Source organism: Dendrobates tinctorius, unplaced genomic scaffold, assembly GCF_039654945.1.
Source record: "Dendrobates tinctorius isolate UK_male_01 unplaced genomic scaffold, ASM3965494v1 ptg000293l, whole genome shotgun sequence".
In the NCBI taxonomy this organism is placed as follows: Eukaryota; Metazoa; Chordata; class Amphibia; order Anura; family Dendrobatidae; genus Dendrobates; species Dendrobates tinctorius.
This window is the reverse complement of record NW_027361960.1, coordinates 17,379,068-17,399,553: the sequence shown is the minus strand read 5'-3', so window position 1 is coordinate 17,399,553 and position 20,486 is coordinate 17,379,068. Positions and strand designations below refer to the sequence as shown.

The 20,486-nt window shown below is 39.2% G+C and overlaps 1 protein-coding gene across 7 annotated transcripts in view; it reads left to right on the top strand.

The window, feature by feature from the left end:
- The window catches only part of QKI (QKI, KH domain containing RNA binding), a 190,062-nt gene extending 179,301 nt beyond the window's left edge, over window positions 1-10,761 (top strand). For 3 of the 7 annotated variants that reach the window (XR_012226900.1, XR_012226902.1, XR_012226901.1), the window contains 2 exons: window positions 3,642-4,552; window positions 8,039-10,761. Coding sequence is in view for 4 of the 7 variants with exons in the window: in XM_073560170.1 (XP_073416271.1) it covers window positions 4,478-4,552; window positions 8,039-8,055 (92 nt within the window). In the remaining 3 variants the exon portion in view is untranslated. Of the gene's footprint in view, window positions 1-3,641; window positions 7,479-8,038 lie in introns of those variants that run through there. The other 4 variants (XM_073560170.1, XM_073560169.1, XM_073560171.1 and 1 more) reach the window with 2 other exon arrangements.
- The last annotated feature ends 9,725 nt before the right edge of the window (window positions 10,762-20,486 follow it).

The following is a 20,486-nucleotide window of genomic DNA, read 5'->3' as shown; positions in this document are numbered from 1 at the left end:
TTTCATAAATAAAATTTGATGTATACTCTAACCGGTGATGACTTTTATTAGACTGACTGTCATTTGTACCGACTATTTAGGAAAATCAGAGAAAAATATCATTTGCATAATAATTTGGAACACAGTGTAGGAGCCTGTTACGAACTGTTCTTGCCGTACACTTCACCCCAGCTGCCATTCCTTTTGTAGGTCATTTGATGTCATCCTGCGGTTGCTGAGTGACATTCGAATAAGATGACGGTCTTCCCAGTCAGTGGAGAGTCGTTTTTGCCCTCTGCCGGTCTGTAGCTTTGTTGTCCCCAATGTCTGTTGCTTGACCTTGTTGTAATGGACTGACATCTTAGAAATTTTAAGGATGGAGGCAACATGATGCTCACTGTATCCCTCTGCTAGTAAAGCTGGAAATAAGCCCTTCTTTCCCTCACTCAAGATTTTTCTTTTCAACTCCTTTGGCATGGTTAAAAGTTATTTTTTCATTCCTATTACTTTTGGGCTATTACTAGCACTTGTTTTGCCATCCAGCTTGTCCTATTGCAAGAGGATTGTGAACACCCCAGCAGGGTTTTTTTTTTTTTATACTTTCCTTCGTTAAATAGGATTTGGTTCAGGTGATCACCTAATCAGAAGCACATTAAGTAAAATGAGGTGTACTCTGGTTGGAATTCAACGGACACTGGAATGGAATGGCTGTCAGACATGTAGAGAAGTTGATTTTTATAACTGTGCAGTGGTCTCTTAATTTTTGCCAGAGCTGTATGTCATGTTGAGTTACTGCAGGCGAGCCATACTCTGCATTAGCACTGCTGTGTAGTGTACTGGGTGGGCATACTTGTCTGTAGCCATAGAGCTGAGCAGCCTAGACCTACAGTGCCTACAAGTAGTATTCAACCCCCTGCAGATTTAGCAGGTTTACACATTCGGAATTAACTTGGCATTGTGACATTTGGACTGTAGATCAGCCTGGAAGTGTGAAATGCACTGCACCAAAAAAGAATGTTATTTCTTTGTTTAATTTTTTTTTAAATTGTGAAAAGTTTATTCAGAGGGTCATTTATTATTCAACCCCTCAAACCACCAGAATTCTGTTTGGTTCCCCTAAAGTATTAAGAAGTATTTCAGGCACAAAGAACAATGAGCTTCACATGTTTGGATTAATTATATCTTTTTCCAACCTTTTCTGACTATTTAAGACCCTCCCCAAACTTGTGAACAGCACTCATACATGGTCAACATGGGAAAGACAAAGGAGCATTCCAAGGCCATCAGAGACAAGATCGTGGAGGGTCACAAGGCTGGCAAGGGGTACAAAACCCTTTCCAAGGAGTTGGGCCTACCTGTCTCCACTGTTGGGAGCATCATCCGGAAGTGGAAGGCTTATGGAACTACTGTTAGCCTTCCACAGCCTGGACAGCCTTTGAAAGTTTCCTCCCGTGCCGAGGCCAGGCTTGTCCGAAGAGTCAAGGCTAACCCAAGGACAACAAGGAAGGAGCTCCGGGAAGATCTCATGGCAGTGGAGACATTGGTTTCAGTCAATACCATAAGTAACGTACTCCACCGCAATGGTCTCCGTTCCAGACGAGCCCGAAAGGTACCTTTACTTTCAAAGCGTCATGTAAAGGCTCGTCTACAGTTTGCTCATGATCACTTGGAGGACTCTGAGACAGACTGGTTCAAGGTTCTCTGGTCTGATGAGACCAAGATCGAGATCTTTGGTGCCAACCACACACGTGACGTTTGGAGACTGGATGGCACTGCATACGACCCCAAAAATACCATCCCTACAGTCAAGCATGGTGGTGGCAGCATCATACTGTGGGGCTGTTTCTCAGCCAAGGGGCCTGGCTATCTGGTCCGCATCCATGGGAAGATGGATAGCACGGCCTACCTGGAGATTTTGGCCAAGAACCTCCGCTCCTCCATCAAGGATCTTAAGATGGGTCGTCATTTCATCTTCCAACAAGACAACGACCCAAAGCACACAGCCAAGAAAACCAAGGCCTGGTTCAAGAGGCAAAAAATCAAGGTGTTGGAGTGGCCTAGTCAGTCTCCTGACCTTAACCCAATTGAAAACTTGTGGAAGGAGCTCAAGATTAAAGTCCACATGCGACACCCAAAGAACCTAGATAACTTGGACAAGATCTGCATGGAGGAGTGGGCCAAGATAACTCCAGAGACCTGTGCCGGCCTGATCAGGTCTTATAAAAGACGATTATTAGCTGTAATTGCAAACAAGGGTTATTCCACAAAATATTAAACCTAGGGGTTGAATAATAATTGACCCACACTTCTATGTTTAAAATTTTTTAACATTTAACTGAGCAACATAACTTTTTGGTTTGTAAGATTTATGCATCTGTTAATAAATCCTGCTCTTGTGTGAAGTTTGAAGGCTCTAACTTATTTGCATCTTATCAAACCTGCTAAATCTGCAGGGGGTTGAATACTACTTGTAGGCACTGTATATGTATTGCTTTCAGGGATGCTTTGTACTACATGTCATTTATTATCATTGTGCACATTCCTGTCTGTGCTACATACACTGGTGAAACTGTTATACAATGGCACATAATCCGACCTTATCGTAAACTGATGTATTAGTAGAGGAGTACTAGAAAGCCAATATAGCAAAGAGTGATTATATTCAAATAATATAATTATGCCACTGGTGCTCATTGAGGAAAAATGAAACACCAACTGTAGTTGGTTTGAGTAAGATGGCACTTGTGACTAGAGATGGGCGAACCCGAACAGTAACGTTCGGTGCCCATACCGAACACCTACTGTTAAGGCACAGACACCAAACACGGATTTCACCAGGAAGTCCATATTACTGTTCAGATTTGGCTGCCCGAACATTGGGTGTTTGTTGCACTGTTATGTGCATGGCAGCACGGCAAACACCACTTCTGATCAGCGGTGAAATCATCCCCGCTGATCAGAAGCAGTGTTTACCGCGCTGTCATGCACATGATAGTGTGGCAAACACTGGATGTTCGGGCCCACCATTCAACTGAATGGGGTTTGGGTCTGGGTACTGTTCTGGTACCCGAACTTTTTGTAACTGTTCGGGCCAGACCCGAACAGCCAGGAGTCCACTCAGCTCTACTTGTGACACCACTATTAAAATTACTTCTATCAAACTATGCTGACTTGTTTGATGGCACCATTCTGTTAGGTTGGTGCCGGTCTACGGTCAGCTGAAATGGCACCAGGTGCTTTACCCTAATGAATACGGGGGATATAGAACTGCGGTATTTTCTGTTGGCTGCCATTGCCTCTGTTGGGAGGACACTATCTTACCGAATGCTAATATTTTCCATATGGGAGGATAGTCTTCATCACAAAAATTAGTGGCAAATGATCTGCCTCCTAGTGCCCGACTGCTGCCAATAACTAGACTAAAGTGGCAGCGGTGCTTAAAAGCACAATGTGCTTGGTTTACTTTCTACTTCTCATGGCTCTATCAACAACCATTGACTAAATTGCAGCATGGAGACTGTTACCCAGCCTTTTTCAAGCACCACTGCCATCTTGTATTATCAATCTGTTGGCGTCACGACGACATGATATATAATCAGATTATATTTTCAAATATAATAAAATGCTAACTTGCTTCTTAATTCCCTTCCTTTTGTCTTCAGGTATGGCTTTCCCCACGAAAGGCTAAGAATTCAAGAAAATTTTAAATGACCCTTCACTGATCATCAGATTTGAAATTTAGCAATTGCCTAGTTTCAGCAGTCTTGAAACAAAAGAGAGACATAAAGAAATAAACTTTGCCTAGCAGTCAGTGACTTACTTGCACTTATTTTTTTATTTTGCACATAGATAAAATAAACCTTTTCTTTATGTTGATCAATATTTGATTTAGTCTATACGTTATAAGTAGCAGTGAGTGTGTAGTAGTATGCTGACTGCTAAGTTACCTACTTGTGCGCTTTACTAATCACTTAATTTATGTGGTTTCTACTTATTAACTTAAGGTAATGAATACTCAAATCATTAAAAATGGACAACTGGAATCCTTTATAATACAACTGATGTCAGTATTAAAGTAAAAGAAAAACTGTAATTGTGCAGCAAGTGAAGCACTTCAATGATTATGTGACTAGTAAAGCTTCATTCTTCTTGGGTCTAACAGATTTCAAGACAAACTGCTACTCAATGGCAAGTAAAAGCATTATGATGCCCTTCAGTGTCACAGGTGCTTGCAGACACCAAGCGAACTCCCAGGGCTGAGCAGGTTAAGGCCAGACGTGTGATATTAAATGCAATATTAATCTGCACATGTATCTTTTATATAGCAATGACTCTAAACTACTGTGCCTTAACGTGTTGCTTTCTTAAATTTAAATCCTTTTTTTGTAGCAAGACAACATGTAAACTCCCTTTTTGATGAACCTGTTAATGTTTTGTGTGTACTTTTTAAATGAATGTTGTGTTTCTAACATTGTCTTGGTAATTGCAATTTAACTAGGTGCGGTGGCAACTAAAGTTCGAAGGCATGATATGCGAGTCCATCCTTACCAAAGGATTGTGACCGCAGACAGAGGTTAGTTTAGCTGTGTAGTTTGTGTTTTGTTTTTTTCCCTCTTTGTTACCGCAAATGCTATGTCTGTAAGTTTACTCCACCACAATTAATATGCACACCAATACTTTAGAGCAGATGTTTAAGAGATGCTGATCGCCCATCGGTGGTTCATCAGTTTCTTTCTATGTCCCTATTTTACCAGTGATCGCACAGCTGGCATACACAGCTCGATATGTTGGTGTGCAGAATTTCCTTTGGTGTTGCAAATCTGGACAGATGAATGCTTAAATATAAAAGTAGAAAGTAAGGGTCTTTGAATCCGTGGCCTTGACTAATATTTGCAGATGGAATTTTAGTCTTTGTTTTCATCTTATGATGAATGATGATTATTTCTTTGTGTCATTGAATCAAAGAAACAAAAGCCCCATTTGATATTATAAATTATCCCCATTGTTACATGTTCTATTTTAGTAGGTTTGCCACTATTAGAAAACTGGACCTTGAACACTGTAAAATACCTAAAATAATGACCACAGTAGGTACTTGCTGTCCCTGGGTCCAGCTCCCCTCCAATGCCCCTATCAATCACTGAGCTCAGCGGTTCATGCGGTCTACTTCACAGCCGCTGAGGTCAGTGCTTAGCCACAGCAGGGATCCACTCTGTCGCCTTGACTTCGCCACTGCAGCATAAATACTGACACCAGAGCATAATCGGGGACCTGGAACTGGAGCCAAGGAAGGGGGAGTAGCTGCACTGCTTGTTCTTTTAAATATTTTATAGCATTTGGGATCTTTTTTTCCTGAAAGTGGACAACCTCTCTAAAAGATATGAACCTATAATGAGAATAAAAAAGCAGTGCCATCCATAGGGCAAAAAGCCTCAATAAAATGCAGATGGTGAGGACTGACATGGCATATGGTAGTGCGCTTACCTTGAAGGGATGTGCAAATACTGGGCAAAACCCTGTTTCAAAACAAGAAATGGAAGGAATCAGCTGCAGCTGCTTACCCCAGGTGATGGTCCAGTCCAGGAGACACCATGTATCAAAGAAATTTTTAACAAAAGGGGGTGATATAAACACTGCTGAGTGCAACAGACAGGCAGGTAAAATCTTCATGACCATTTATTAAATATTTATTAAAAGAATAAGGACTTCTTTTAAACAGAAAATAAGACCATTTGTTTTAACCAGTATTCACAATGTAAAGAAATGTGAACACAATATCTGAATAGTCGTGGATATGCTTAACAATAACGTTCGGTCGCTTATAACACAGGCGCAGAGAGCGGAGAGGGTAAGGAGTACACTGTTCCGCTATCGTGTATTGTTTGTAAAGTACACTTTTTTCCCCATTTCTTCAACATTGAAAGAGGCAGTAGCAATCTTGGAGATCTCCAGGTTCTAAAACTTCAGTTACAATGATCTTGCAAACAACCAATCAGTAAAACATCAAAAATTTGAGACTGAAATCCAATAATAATCTGGTTATGGACAAAACATCATTATAGTAATCAAGATCCAGGCATCTGCTATTTACAAAGTTTGGGCCTCGAGCTTCCTAGATCCTTTGACGAGTTGTGAAACATTACCGGTTGTTATAGTGCCTCTGTGAATGTGATTTTTCATGCAGTTCTGGTAAAGATTCTTCTTTTGTAATTAAGCATTCCTGACTTGAAGGGCAGTCATTTCAAAGATTATTCATGACTACATTTGTATCCTATAATATTCAGTTTAATTGTTGTAACTGACAGACTAGACTGAAATACTTGTTATGATCTGTTGTTAATGTTGCACAGTAATTAAACCTGTGTGTACTGTATTTGGCCATAGACTCGGCAGAGGATGTATCACAGCTATGCCAGTAAGCTGCACCAACTGATATTACAGTATAATTTTGTAACCACATTTTTTGATAATACCTCTTAATCCAGTTCTAGAAGTAGTGCATTGAACTTAGCGTCCATCAAAATCTCAGTCTTTATGACTGCATAATGCCATTGTGGTAGTTCTGAGCCACAGTTTTATTTAGATTCTGATTAAGTAATGAAGAGACCGCGGTTATGTTTTTGTATTCCTACGTAAAACTTAAGCAATTGGAAGGGAATCCGATTCATACAAGAGATACTGTATATCTTTTGCCATTCTGTTTATGAAGTTGACCAACTGATGCATGGTCTTTAAGACTAAGCTATCCGCGAACCTACTGGATTTCATTTTACGAAATGCCACAAATCTGACTTTGCACTGAAAACTTCTTGACTACATTTCCTCTGCTTTAGTCATAATGGCAACAGTACAATATAAGCAAATGGAACCTCATAATATATAGTAAAGCTGTTGAAAGAGTCTTAAGCATACTACTGTTAAGTGGACCAAGTTTAGTGAAGGAGATTGAGTTACTGAGGAAGGAAGAGCTCAAGAACACTGGGAATGTTAACTTTCCACTTGAGAACTTTTTATGTTTTACTGTATTTTTATTTTTTTTTTATTTTTTTTTTTTTTCAAAAAAGAAAATAGTATTTACAGATGGCGTAAGAAATATAAAAATATAATGCAGGAATGTATATGAAATGTCAGATTTTATTGTATTTGCAGAGTATTAGCTTTGAAATTAGGGGGCTGTTTGTAGTTATAAAATGCTTTATTAGCATATTAGATTATTCGGTTTTGGTTTTTCTATGTACTTCAAAATTTTTGAGTCTAGAAATAAAAAAAAGCCAGGACTTTTACAGTGTTTACATACAAATGCATTTTATATGTGTCCTATATTGTGTAAATTAGTATTTTCAACTGGAAATGCTGCCAGTAGCAATAGTGTTAGCCATTCCTGGTTCACATGATGACGCCTACTGTGCTAGACCAGAGTTTATTTACTGCTTTGTATTATGAGGCCAAGATATTGTGTTTGTAAATAGAAATGAGCAATAAAATTTATTGAACAAAAACGATCTTGTTTGGCCCCTAGTTTATATTAAAGCATTGATTTTTCTTCATTTAATTTTTGCTTTAAAAAAAATAAATCTTTAGATCCATTACTCTAATCCAAGTTAATAATCACATCATCATTAATATTAGATGCTTCAATGCTTGCACCATTGGGGAGTACTAATGCTTAATAGCAGTCAGATACTGATTGTGTGCACTGACTGTCTGAAAATTTCTTTCCGAGTTCCGAGCTGATTCATTATTGTCTTCAATTTCCGACTGCTACTAACCATTAGCCCTTAGTTGTGTTTTATTTCCATTTTTTTTCTACTTGTTAACAAGTTTTATGGGCGTGGGCTCCTCCTTCACACATTCGAATCATGATACTTGGTGTCATGATTTTGTTGCATTCTGTAGATGGTGTCAATCAGTATGTCAGAATTAAACATGCTTGTTTTTTTATTAGTTGTGATTAGTTTTTCATGTTGTCATTAAGCAGTCACTAGCTGAAACTAATCTCTTCTCTATCTTTTCTTTCTTTTTTTTTTCATTTTTTTTATTTTTGTTTCTAACCACCCAGCCGCCACCGGCAACTAACCTATGACCTTCTGACCTCTGAATTCTTCACCCAATGATGACCTGACCATGCCTGCCTGCTGATCAGTTAACTGGTAAACGCCTCTGCTTGCCTGTCTTCAGTGCAGGGAGCTGGGGCACTTGTCCGTTCGTCTTACCATCTAACAAAAGACACAGAAAAATGGTTATCTTCCAACTCAACATTTTTTGCATTTTTTTTTTCTTTCCCTGATTGGGTGAAAGTGATTTTTAGTATCTGCACTGAATTGTAGTAAAGCAATAAGGTCCAATTCAACCCTTCGCACTGATCATGTTCTAGTGTCCTAACCAAACGAACGGTATAAAGGCTTCACCTACAGTACTGGCAAGACAGCTGATCCTCAACTACCAATGACAGAGGCAGTTACTGTGAGAGACTTCTAGGGAACTCTACTTTGTTTGTTTTTTCTCTCGTATAGTGAAGTATAAAGCTGAATGTACTGTGTTGTGATGATGCATCATGCATGAACCTGATTGGTCAGGGATTTCACTGGTGAAGTGATTTTATATATTTAAAAGAACAAAAATTAAATTTAGGAATTACTCAAGTCTCTAGAACACCCTAACAGGGTGGTTTTTGCAATTTGTTTTCTTTATATCACCTGCCAAATTTTACATTGATAAAAGGGTGCCATGAAATTCTGAGTTATAAACTTTTTTTTTTCCCTGCTATACAAATTAAGATGGTGACAACATTATCTGCAGATATTATGATGCAAATAGTACAATGTTGGTCACAAAGCCTCACGTATTTAAATATTGGAGCAAGGTACATGCATTATGTATCACATTACTGGGCAAACTGTTCAAAAATGTTTTAGACCTCCCTGTATAGAAAAAAAATAAGGATGTAAAAGCCATGCTTGCCTATTTGCTGTATAATTGTATTGAAATTGTAGATACAAGTGTAGTGCATTGAAAACATGAACAAAAGTAGATACTTTTACTATACAAGGGTGCTGGTGCAGAAAAAAAACTATATTTTTGGAAATGTAGCATTTTATACTTTCAAGTGTTATAAAAAAAGGAAAAAAACAAACAAAAAAACCCTAACCCTTCGTTGCATTAAATGCTTTTGTTTTGGTGGTAGTCAAGGAATAAGACCAAAAAGAGCTTTTTGTCTTTGTTCCCCATCCCTCACCTTTTTGTTTAATTTTTTTTTTTCCTTTCTTTAGTTTTAATATCGGTGTAAGTCTAAAGAAAAGAAAGTGCCTTATTTTTCTCTGTGGTCATTTAGTCCCATGGTCTTGTATACGTTTGTTCCTTTTATTTACGTCAAGGTCAAATGGCCTGTAGCATGTTGCCAAGCAAGTTTTGATAGACCTCAAGTTTATTAGCAGTATGAAAAACTTTAAAATTCGGTTGAGCTGTATAATTCAGTCGCCCAGTACAATATGATATTAAGAAAAAAAAATTCTAATATGGTTGCCACAGCAAAAAAAGCTTTTCATAGGAGTCATAATTTTCTTGCCTGTACTTGACATAATGCCAACTACTTTTTAGTATTGCCAAACTTCTGTGAATAGTGAACAGTTTAGTGAACTTTGCCATTGTAACAAAACTTACTTTTCCAATGTCACTGAGATGTTTGTTCCCAGTATTGTCATCACTGCCCTGCAGTGTATTGCGCAGTCCATAAAAAGGTCCCCTCTAGAGCGCCTAGATTTCATGCTCCTTTGTGGTGACCTAGTCAGCCATCCCATCTCACCAAAACAAATTCAGTTGATTTACTATGCAACAGACATTCATGCTTTCCTCTTCAGCTTCCTGCTTTTATTTCCCATGCCACCAGCTTTGTCTTCCTTGGTCTATATAGTAGTTTTTTTTTCCTCCCTTTCTAGGGTATGGTTTTGAACAATTTTGAAACACTTTTGCATTTAGCGATCAGACCGTTTCTAAATCAGTATTTGATCCAGATTCATCTCAGTTATGAAAAACCTGGACCTTTTAGCAATTTTATTGTTAGACGACTTTTAATATTTTATTTTTTGGGAATGATGGAAGATGCATAGATCTATTGAATAGACATGTAAGTAGTCATTGCTATGAACAAACTTAAGAACAAATGGGTCAACTTTATGATAAAAGCATGATGTTTGAAAACTCTGGATGCCTTTGATCTCAGTATTATGATTTTCAAGTTTTTATTCTTTATAATTAGTTTTTATTTTCATTCTTTCTTTGTTTCTTTGACAGTATTATATATTTTATTTTTTAGAATGTTTAGCTGGGAGTGTCTCTGATATGTAACCGTACAGATGAAATGTATTTGTCTGTTCTTTATAACCTTAGTAGTTTCATGCTATGTATGTATCATAACCAACCTATTGCCTAAAAATGTAAAATAATGTATTTACAGCCATTGTTACAAGTTTATAATGTATTTTTCTATCTTGTTTTATATGTATGTTATATAACATTCAAGTGGATTTTTTCCTGATTGAGAAAAAGGATACAAAAATGCAAAACCCACAATTTTGATAACTAAAATTGCCAATTGTTTTGCAGTACTTTATTATATTGGGAGTGTTGTCTTTCTTGGCTTCTAGTTAGCGACTGGATGACATTAGACATATTTGGGTCTTAGTTGGGTTTTTACATGGCTTGCATTTTAATTCTTTGGTTCTTTGCTGTTTCTATTAACCCCATAGCATTATTTTAATAAATGTTATAATACCAAGATACTAACTCTGGACTATGTCTGTTTATTAACATTGTGTGTTTTATTAAGGTAAGATCTAGAAAACAACCAGAATGTAAAGTCTTGAGTTACACACTAACACTGAAGAGCGTGACCACAGATAACTCTGCGTTACTTGTTTTAATATTGTATGTCGGCTGACATTCTTGCCAATACGTGCCAGTAGAGATGGGAACAAAATGTTGATTTCACTGGGTATAGTGTCTTGCCACTTGCCTATGCAGCCTCTGCATTACTAATGCCACACTCTCCTTCCTTGTTGTTCTCTAAATAATCAGCTCTCTGCAATCCACCAGTGAGAATATTTGTATCTTCTTTGAAATAACCCACTCACTACAGCGCTTTTTACCACCTGATTTCACTTTTTAATACCGAATGATATCTGACTCTGAAATCATTCTGCTTGGCCCTAATATATTGCACAGTTCCAGTCACCGCAGTCAAGCCTTTCCACACGTAATCTGATTTTATCAAATAATTATTGTGCTACTGAAATACCTTTACTAACTGGAATTAGGAGTTTATGCTATAATTATTTACATAAGAGGTTTTTTTCTCACTGTAAAAAATCCCTTTAATAATTTTAGTTTTCATTGATAAAGGATGAGGATAACATTGGCTGACAATAGTGTACAGTTGGTGGTCAAATCAAATTCCGTTTTCTTTTCAATGTTTTTTTTGACTTTGGGTTATACACTTGTGTGGTTCTAAGAGTATATGAAGTAATCCTAGTTTACCTGGCGTGTCCTTGACTTTTTGGATCATAATATCTTGGACAGCTGGGGACCATGGATGTGTGTTCTGCACATGTAATTATAATTTATATGTACAACCTATTGTCTATATCTGCAAAATATACAGTGACGTGTTTTCACAAAGTTTGCTCAGGTTAGTTTTTATTTTTTTAAATTATTGGGAGTTAACTGGAAAATGTTTAAGAAGATATGGTAATGTTCATTATATAAAATATTAACTTAATTTCAAGCCGTAAAACTTCGTTGCATATACCTGGGTAACTGTAAGAGTTGGGAGGACTTCATTTCTCATCTGTTCAGTATCATTTCAAAAAGGTGTTACAGTGCAACCTGAAAAGTGCTCACATTGAGGGAAAGTATTAAAATCGACAATTTTAAAGGAGATGTCCACAAGTGGTGTCTTGTTTTGAAAGCCCTATACCTATTTGCTTGAAAGGTTAAGCTGCACTAGCAAACGTGGCCCATGGACATGAGTGGCACTAATCCTACAGGTTAAAAAGATGAGTATTTCTAATCCTGGACATTTTTTTTTTAAGCTGCACAATTTTTGTTTTGTAACAATTAAAAATTCTAAATAAACAGTAGTCAATGTTATTTGTCTTCACATATGTTGGCATGGCAATTCTAGGTATAATGAAGTTAGCAATGCATCATAAACACAAAGCACATGCTTTCTTAGTGTCATATAAATCACAATACTAGTGCAGTCAGAAGGCCACACAATGTTAGCTTTTATTAAATGGGAGCAGATTGAATTAAAGGATCTATTCACCTTTTAAAAGAGAACATGATTAAACAATGGAACAGAGCACTGCCATGTGAATGTGCTCCCAGGGACAATGAAGACTAATTCAATTACTCTGCTATCCTCATCCTATGCCCATATTCTGCAAATATGAGAGCGAGCAACTACAGGCACATAGTAAGTGTTGAATATGAAAGTTTTTAGTTTTACACTGAAAATGGGCTTAGCAGTCTTCTTTTTTGCTAGTTTTCTTGATAATTGTACCTTTTCAAGAGGATGCTTTCAGAAATTAAATATTGGTGTGCATTACCTTTATTCCACAAACACTACCCTTCTTTCTGCTGTGTGATCATAATATCATCACAACATGCGCATACTACACACTATTTATTCCATCATGGGAAGAGGCAGCCCACATTTTATTACTCCCACTCTGTAGTCCTTTCTTTCTTCCTGTAGCTTCTGAAAGGCTTCTTCTCAATCACTGCAAGATGATTGCTGAGAGGGATATCGGTCTGGAATCTGGCTACAGAGAAGATTTGTATTTCAGTAGATAACCACAGAATGGTATACACATTTGTAGCAAAAACACCAAAAAGTGAAATGGAACCGAAAATGCAAAAACATTGCAAAGATTTTTTTTTTTTATAATTATTCGTATACATGTCTATAGGTGAACATGTGCATTAAAGAATTCAAACTATAAGGTATTTTATATAGTCATTAAAGACTTTGCACTAAATCAGTAAGCTATTTAATGTCTGAAAGGAGCAGAAATCAAGCATGCATATCTCTGCTCCATTAATTTTCTATGGGACTGCCCGAAATAGCAGATTACTGTTCTTGGCTTCTTCTCCAGTCACATGGCTCAGTGAGGGTGCCATTTGTCCATCACCCTACAAGACATAAGGCCTCTCCTATTTTATTGACTTGAAGCAAACACTTTAAAGCCATGCTGTCATCAGATATCACAATTAGGGATGAGCAAACCGCTTCGGATAAGTCCTTATCTGAATAACTATAGCACTTACCGAATAGCTGCATCGGGAACCTGGATACCTGGAGAGCATATGTCGCCGCGGCTGTGTGACAGTCACCACACATGCATGAAGAGCCCAATATACAAGAGCCTGTATATTGGGCTCTTCATGCATGTGTTGTGACTGTCACACAGCCGCGACACATGCAGTTGCGGCGCCGAACAGCTGATTATTGGGAGCTCTCCAGCTATCGGGTTCCCGATGGAGCTATTCGGTAAGCGCTATAGCTATTCAGATAAGGACTTATCCGAAGCTATTAGTTCATCCCTAATCACAATATAAACTACATATAAACCGATTGAAGCTGGTAAATTGTGAAAAATCAATCGCTTTAATTTGAAGATTATTCAGCCAACGTTTTAGAAGTCCAGCTATGGTTCGGCTAAAATAATTTGAAATTTAGCATGGAAACTTTCAAATTCTACAGACATTCAACAGAGCAAGCAGACCTGTGGACAAGGTAAACAAAGGTTCTTATTTTTACATATGGACTCTAGCTCTGCCTCTAAACTTAGATTGATATTCTGGAGAATTCACGGCTAAAAAAAATAAAGGGAACACAAACACTACATCCTAGATATCACTTAATAAAATATTCCAGTCTTAAATCTTTATGCGTTGAGAGCACCAAACATAAAAATGATCTGGTTTTGGAATGATACTCAAAATCAAAGTGTAAAATCAAATTACAGGCTGATCCAGCTTAGTGTAAATGTGTCAAGACAAGGAAATAATGCTCCATATTGTGTGTGGCCTCCACGTGTATGACCTCGCTACAAAGCCTGCACATGCTCCTGATGAGGCGGCTGATGTTCACCTGAGGGATCTCCTCCCAGACTTGGATTAAAGAATCCGTCAACTCGTGGACAGTCTGTGGTTCAATAAAGCATTGGTGGAATGAACCAAATATGATGTCCCAGATGTGCTCGATTGGATTCAGGTCTGGGGAGCAGGCAGTCCTGCTGGGTTGTTGCTCTCCTACGGTCCCCTCCACGTCTCCTGGTGTACTGGACCGTTTCCTGGTATCTGTTCCTTGCTCTGAGCACTGTGCTGTCCACTATTTGTTTCATTGCAACCATTTGGTAAACTAAAAATTTCACTTTTTTTCTCAATGTACACTCTGCACCCCGTCTTGACTGAAAAAAAAAAACAAAATGTAGACATTTTTGTAAATTTATTAACTGAAATATCACATGGTCATAAGTAATCAGACTCTTTGCTCAGTATTAAGTAGAAGCACCCTTTTGAGCTAGTACAGCAATGAGTCGTCTTTGGGAATGATGCAACAAGTTTTTCACACCTGGATTTAGGTATCCTGCCGTTCTTCTTTGCAGATCCTCTCCAGTTCCGTCAGGTTGGATGGTGAACGTTGGTGGACAGACATTTTCAGGTCTCTCCAGAGATGCTCAATTGGGTTTAGGTCAGGGCTCTGGCTGGGCCAGTCAAGAATGGTCACAGAGTTGTTCCGAAGCCACTCCTTTGTTATTTTAGCTGTGTGCTTATGGTCATTGTCTTGTTGGAAGGTGAACCTTCAGGCAAGTCTTAGGTCCAGAGCACTCTGGAAGAGGTTCTTATCCAGGCTATCTCTGTACTTGTCCGCATTCATGTTTCCTTCAATTGCATCCATTAGTCCTGTCCCTGCAGCTGAAAAACACCCCCATAGCATGATGCTGCCACCACCATGTTTCACTGTTGGGATTATATTGGGCAGGTGATGAGCAGTGCCTTGTTTTCTCCACACATACCGCTTAAGAGTTATGACAAAGCAAGAAAGATAACATCGCATGAAGATGTGAGGCGCCGGACCTGCAATGCCCATCGGACCGGACCGCCCCCGGGTGAGTATAATAAAACTTGTTTTTTGTATCTTTCAGGTTAGATTGAGGGTTGTAGATAAGCCCCGAAAGGAAGTGGCCACAGCTTATAGCTGAAAAATGAGGTGACAGGTTCCCTTTAATGACTTTGATTTCATGTTTAGATAAGGAAAAAATACCAGAGAGGTTGCATATATTATTTGTGAGTCGTGACAGCTGGGGAAATGGACTGGAGGAGATGTGAGGGAATAGGGTCACAGGTGCAAGTAGTAAGGCGAGAAGATGCAAGGAGCCTAATTACTTCTATGACTGGTTTAAAGACAAAGTGAGGTAGATGCAATGGGAGAGTGAGGACAGTGCATAGTATAGAGTGATTGGGAGAAAATTTCTTTGAAATAATTGGCCAGATCGCCAGCGCTGAGGTCAATGGTTGGGGCCTTTACTCTTGGATATAGGAAGGAATGAAAAGTGTCAGACGTTTAGGATTGATGGATACTGAGCTAATGAGGATGTTGAAATAGGTTTGCTTGAAGAGGTGAAAGCCTGAGTTGTCTGTTTTAAGCATAAACTTATAATGGACGAAATCTGCCAGATTGGATTTTCTCTACAGACGTTCGGCACACCTGGAGCACCGCTGTAGGAAATGTGTTTAGAATGTGTACCAGGGTTGTCGCAGGCTGTGCCGAGCTGTTCTATTTGTAGAAGGTGCAGCTTCATCCAAGGTACTCTGCAATGTATCATTATGAGGCCATGTGCACACATTGAGTATTTGGTGAATTTGATTTACCCCAGTATTTGTAAGCAAAATCCAGGAGTGCAATGGTCAGAGGAAATGCATAATTCAAAAATTTGCACCACTTTTGCATTTTTTCACCACTTTTGGTTTTGGCTTACAAATACTGGGTTAAAAAACTCACCAAATGCTGGATGCGTGCATGTGGCCTTATGCTTCAGTGCAGAGTCAGGACATGAAAATGAAGAGACTGGGGTCAATGATGACTGCAAATTCTTTATAAGTTTCTGCGTGTTAATATCGTGTATGTTTCTATAAGTGAGGGGTGCTCTGAGCTGGTTGACATTTCTTGTCAGAATGAAAGAAGGTTGTGGCCAGAGAGCGGGAAAGGGGAGTTGGCAAAATCATACAATGAGCAGAGCTGAGAGAAGATCAGATCCAATATACACTCACTGGCCACTTTATTAGGTACACCTGTCCAACTGTGTGTTAAGACTTAATTTCTAATCAGCCAATCACATGGCGGCAACTCAGTGCATTTAGGCATGTAGACATGGTCAAGACAATCTCCTGCAGTTCAAACCGAGCATCAGTATGGGGAAGAAAGGTGATTTGAGTGCCTTTGAACGTGGCATGATTGTTGGTGCCAGAAGGGCTGGTCTGAGAATTTCAGAAACTGCTGATCTACTGGGATTTTCACGCACAACCATCTCTAGGGTTTACAGAGAATGGTCCGAAAAAGAAAAAAAATCCAGTGAGCGGCAGTTCTGTGGCCGGAAATGCCATGTTGATGCCAGAGGTCAGAGGAGAATGGGCAGACTGGTTCGAGCTGATAGAAAGGCAACAGTGACTCAAATTGCCACCCGTTACAACCAAGGTAGGCAGAAGAGCATCTCTGAACGCACAGTGCGTCGAACTTTGAGGCAGATGGGCTACAGCAGCAGAAGACCACACTGGGTACCACTCCTCTCAGCTAAGAACAGGAAACAGGCTAAAATTTGCACAAGCTCATCGAAATTGGACAGTAGAAGATTGGAAAAACGTTGCCTGGTCTGATGAGTCTCGATTTCTGCTGCGACATTCGGATGGTAGGGTCAGAATTTGGCGTAAACAACATGAAAGCATGGATCCATCCTGCCTTGTATCAACGGTTCAGGCTGGTGGTGGTGGTGTCATGGTGTGGGGAATTTTTTCTGGGCACTCTTTGGGCCCCTTGGTACCAATTGAGCATCGTTGCAACGCCACAGCCTACCTGAGTATTGTTGCTGACCATGTCCATCCCTTTATGACCACAATGTACCCAACATCTGATGGCTACTTTCAGCAGGATAATGCGCCATGTCATAAAGCTCGAATCATCTCAGATTGGTTTCTTGAACATGACAATGAGTTTACTGTACTCAAATGGCCGCCTCAGTCACCAGATCTCAATCCAATAGAGCATCTTTGGGATGTGGTGGAACGGGAGATTCGCATCAGGGATGTGCAGCCGACAAATCTGCGCCAACTGTGTGATGCCATCATGTCAATATGGTCCAAAATCTCTGAGGAATGCTTCCAGCACCTTGTTGAATCTCTGCCACGAAGAATTGAGGCAGTTCTGAAGGCAAAAGGGGGTCCAACCCCTTACTAGCATGGTGTACCTAATAAAGTGGCCAGTGAGTGTATATCCATATGAAAGAGAAGTTAGTAAGCTGTGAAGGGCTGAAGGAGGTGGTTAGAGATAAAAGGTGAGCGGCAGATGGGGAGAGTGGGATCACCTATGAGGATGTTAAAGTCCCACTTGATGAGGGTGGGGATGTCACAGTCTAGAAAATGTGGAAGCCAGGTGGCAAAGTGGTCCAAGAACTGATGGGAGGAGTCTAGAGGGGCAATACACAACTGCCACTCGCAGGGAGAAAGGCCTGTAGAATCTGACAAGAAGGAAAGATAAGTGAGAGTACTGGGTGGATAACCTGAAAACCAACACCTCCACCTTGTCTGCTCTATGTGAAAAATGTCCACCATACAAAAGAAGTGGTGTCCCACTCCTGCATCCTGGTTTCAGTAAGAGCCAGAAGAAGAGCGTCTATTGTGTTCTATGGTGGGAGTGAATGGATTTGTGCAGTTTAGGATTGTGTAAAAAGAGTGCATGCCCATACATAGGAGGGGATGATATGGATGGAGTGCAGAGAGTTTGTGCAAGAACGGTGGATGTGGGTTAATGCAGCAGCTTGAATGTAGATAAAAATGGTATAGCTGAAAACGTCATCTTGCCCTGCGAAAAATAAGCCACCATACGGCTCTGTCAGTGGAGAAATTAAAAAAGTTGTAGCTCAGAATAAAGTGATGCAAAAAAAATTTTTTTGCAAAATTGTTTTTGTGTAAAACAAGCAAAGCATAAAAAATTGTATAAATGTGGTATCGCTTTAATCGTACTGACCCAAAGATTAAAACCATCTTATTACTTTAACCATATGGTGAATGGCAAAAAAAATTACTGGATTGCTGTTGTTTGTTCATTCTGCCTCTCAAAAATCGGAATAGAAAGCGTTTTAAAAATGTCATGTACACAATAATGGTATCGATAAAATGTCAACTCATCCCACAAAAAACAAGCCCACACATGACTGTTGAGAGAAATATAAAAAAAATTACAGCTCCCAGAAAGTGGAAATGCAAAAAATGTACTTTGCAAATAAAAACATCTTTTATATAAATATGTGGTATGGCTGTAATCACACCTGCCTGTAGAATAAATCTGTCTAATCACTTATCCTGCACGGTGAACAGCTTAAAAAAAAACATTAATTTTTGACCTTTTGATTTGTTCATTCTGTCTCCCAAAGATCTCCGTATGGCTCTGCTTGCAATTATCCTGCGTTCTGCGATGAACACATACACCAGACTTTCCATGTAAATCGCTGAAATACATGATTCAGATGGAACCCATGGTGGAAGATTCCCCATAATAAGGCAGATAGAGATACTGTGGACTCCGGCCTACGATTCAGCGGTGTCCATCATTTAGGCGTGCATAAAGGGACAGTTGGACACAATTTTACTCACCTCTGAAAAGTACAATGCTCAACAGAGGCTAGACGGAGAAAAGAGTAAACGCTGCCTCATTATAGTGAATGAATCCCTCAGGGGTTTCATCTAAATCACATTCTCAGATTTAAACCCAGATGGAAGAGCTCAGTATAGAGCACAAGACAAAGATGGTACAAATTATGTGAAATGTTCCCAATAAAAGCTTTAACTCAATCCACAAAATACGCAAGTCCCACTCAGGTTCATCATCTGTCAATGGAATTATAGAGGGTTCCCACGTTACTGGTAGTACAAAGGCTCTGAAAAAGCGTTATGGCTTCTCCCCTCAAAAGAAATCCAGCAAACTGCACACCCAAATCCAAATGCACACCTCCCTTCTAAGCTCCACAATGTGCCTAAACCACATTTAGCATCAACTTGTTTGGCATATCTGTAGAGGTGAGACCTCTTTTAATTTACTGTTGCATGTCTCCAGAAACACGAGTTGTTCATAATGTATGGCCACCTCAATGAATTGGGCACTACATTAGCATATTTGCAATTTTCACTCAGCAATATCCAATGCTGTGAAACAAGGCCTATGCAAGACTTCCTATTAACTGAACTTCAAACCAAAAAATAAAGGAAGTATAAATCACTATTCTATAATAGACATTCAATTTGGTTAAAACCAACATTTATTTGGTCATAGATAAAATACATACTCATTGTATACATCCCAAAAAATAGAGATACATGGTGCACAATATAACCACCAACAAGGTTATCACAATAAACAGAATTCAGGGAAGAATGTAATTTTGTGTAATATTGCTGTAGTGCACAGGATTATGTCTACACAAATTATATACCAATATTAACATCATGCAGTATATTTATAACATCTGTGCACCTCTCTTAAATGTGTAAATAAATAACATTGTCCCCAGATACTGTGATCAACATCTAGCATATGATTCCAAAAGGACAGATAAAAGAAACTGCCAAAAAGTGTGCTTAATATGGGTTACATGAAATTTCCCTGAGACAACTGCTAAAAAGCAAAAATAGGACAGGCTGAAAGTTAATTAAAAAGAGAGATATATATTTCTTTGATAAAGTGCTATGTGCAAAATGCGATAAGATATAGATATCATTTATATATGTAAATTGCCAAGTGGCAGTGTACAGATGGACAGCCTCAGAGTCCATGTAACTCAATCATCTCCAACCATAACGAAGTGCTTACCACCTATTGAAGAAGCTCACGCGAAGCGCGCGTCGGGGAACGGCTGCCACTAACAGGTCAGGTATTCACATTTTAGCTGCCATGTGTATTCTATGTATTGGCTCTTCACTGTGATCATGGTTTTTCTACATAGAGACATGCTTCATTATGGTTGGAGATGATTGAGTTACATTGACTCTGAGGCTGTCTTTTACCCTTCGCCACGACAGCACCCACTGGAGGTATCGGATCCGCCCCATTTGGAACAGGAAACCCTACAGGAAAGATAAAAGGGGGCGGTCCGCCTCTCCTCAGTTTTGGTTTCCTGTTCCAAACGGAGCCACGATATCCTTCAGGAAGGATTACCTGGGCCAGGCATGCCGCC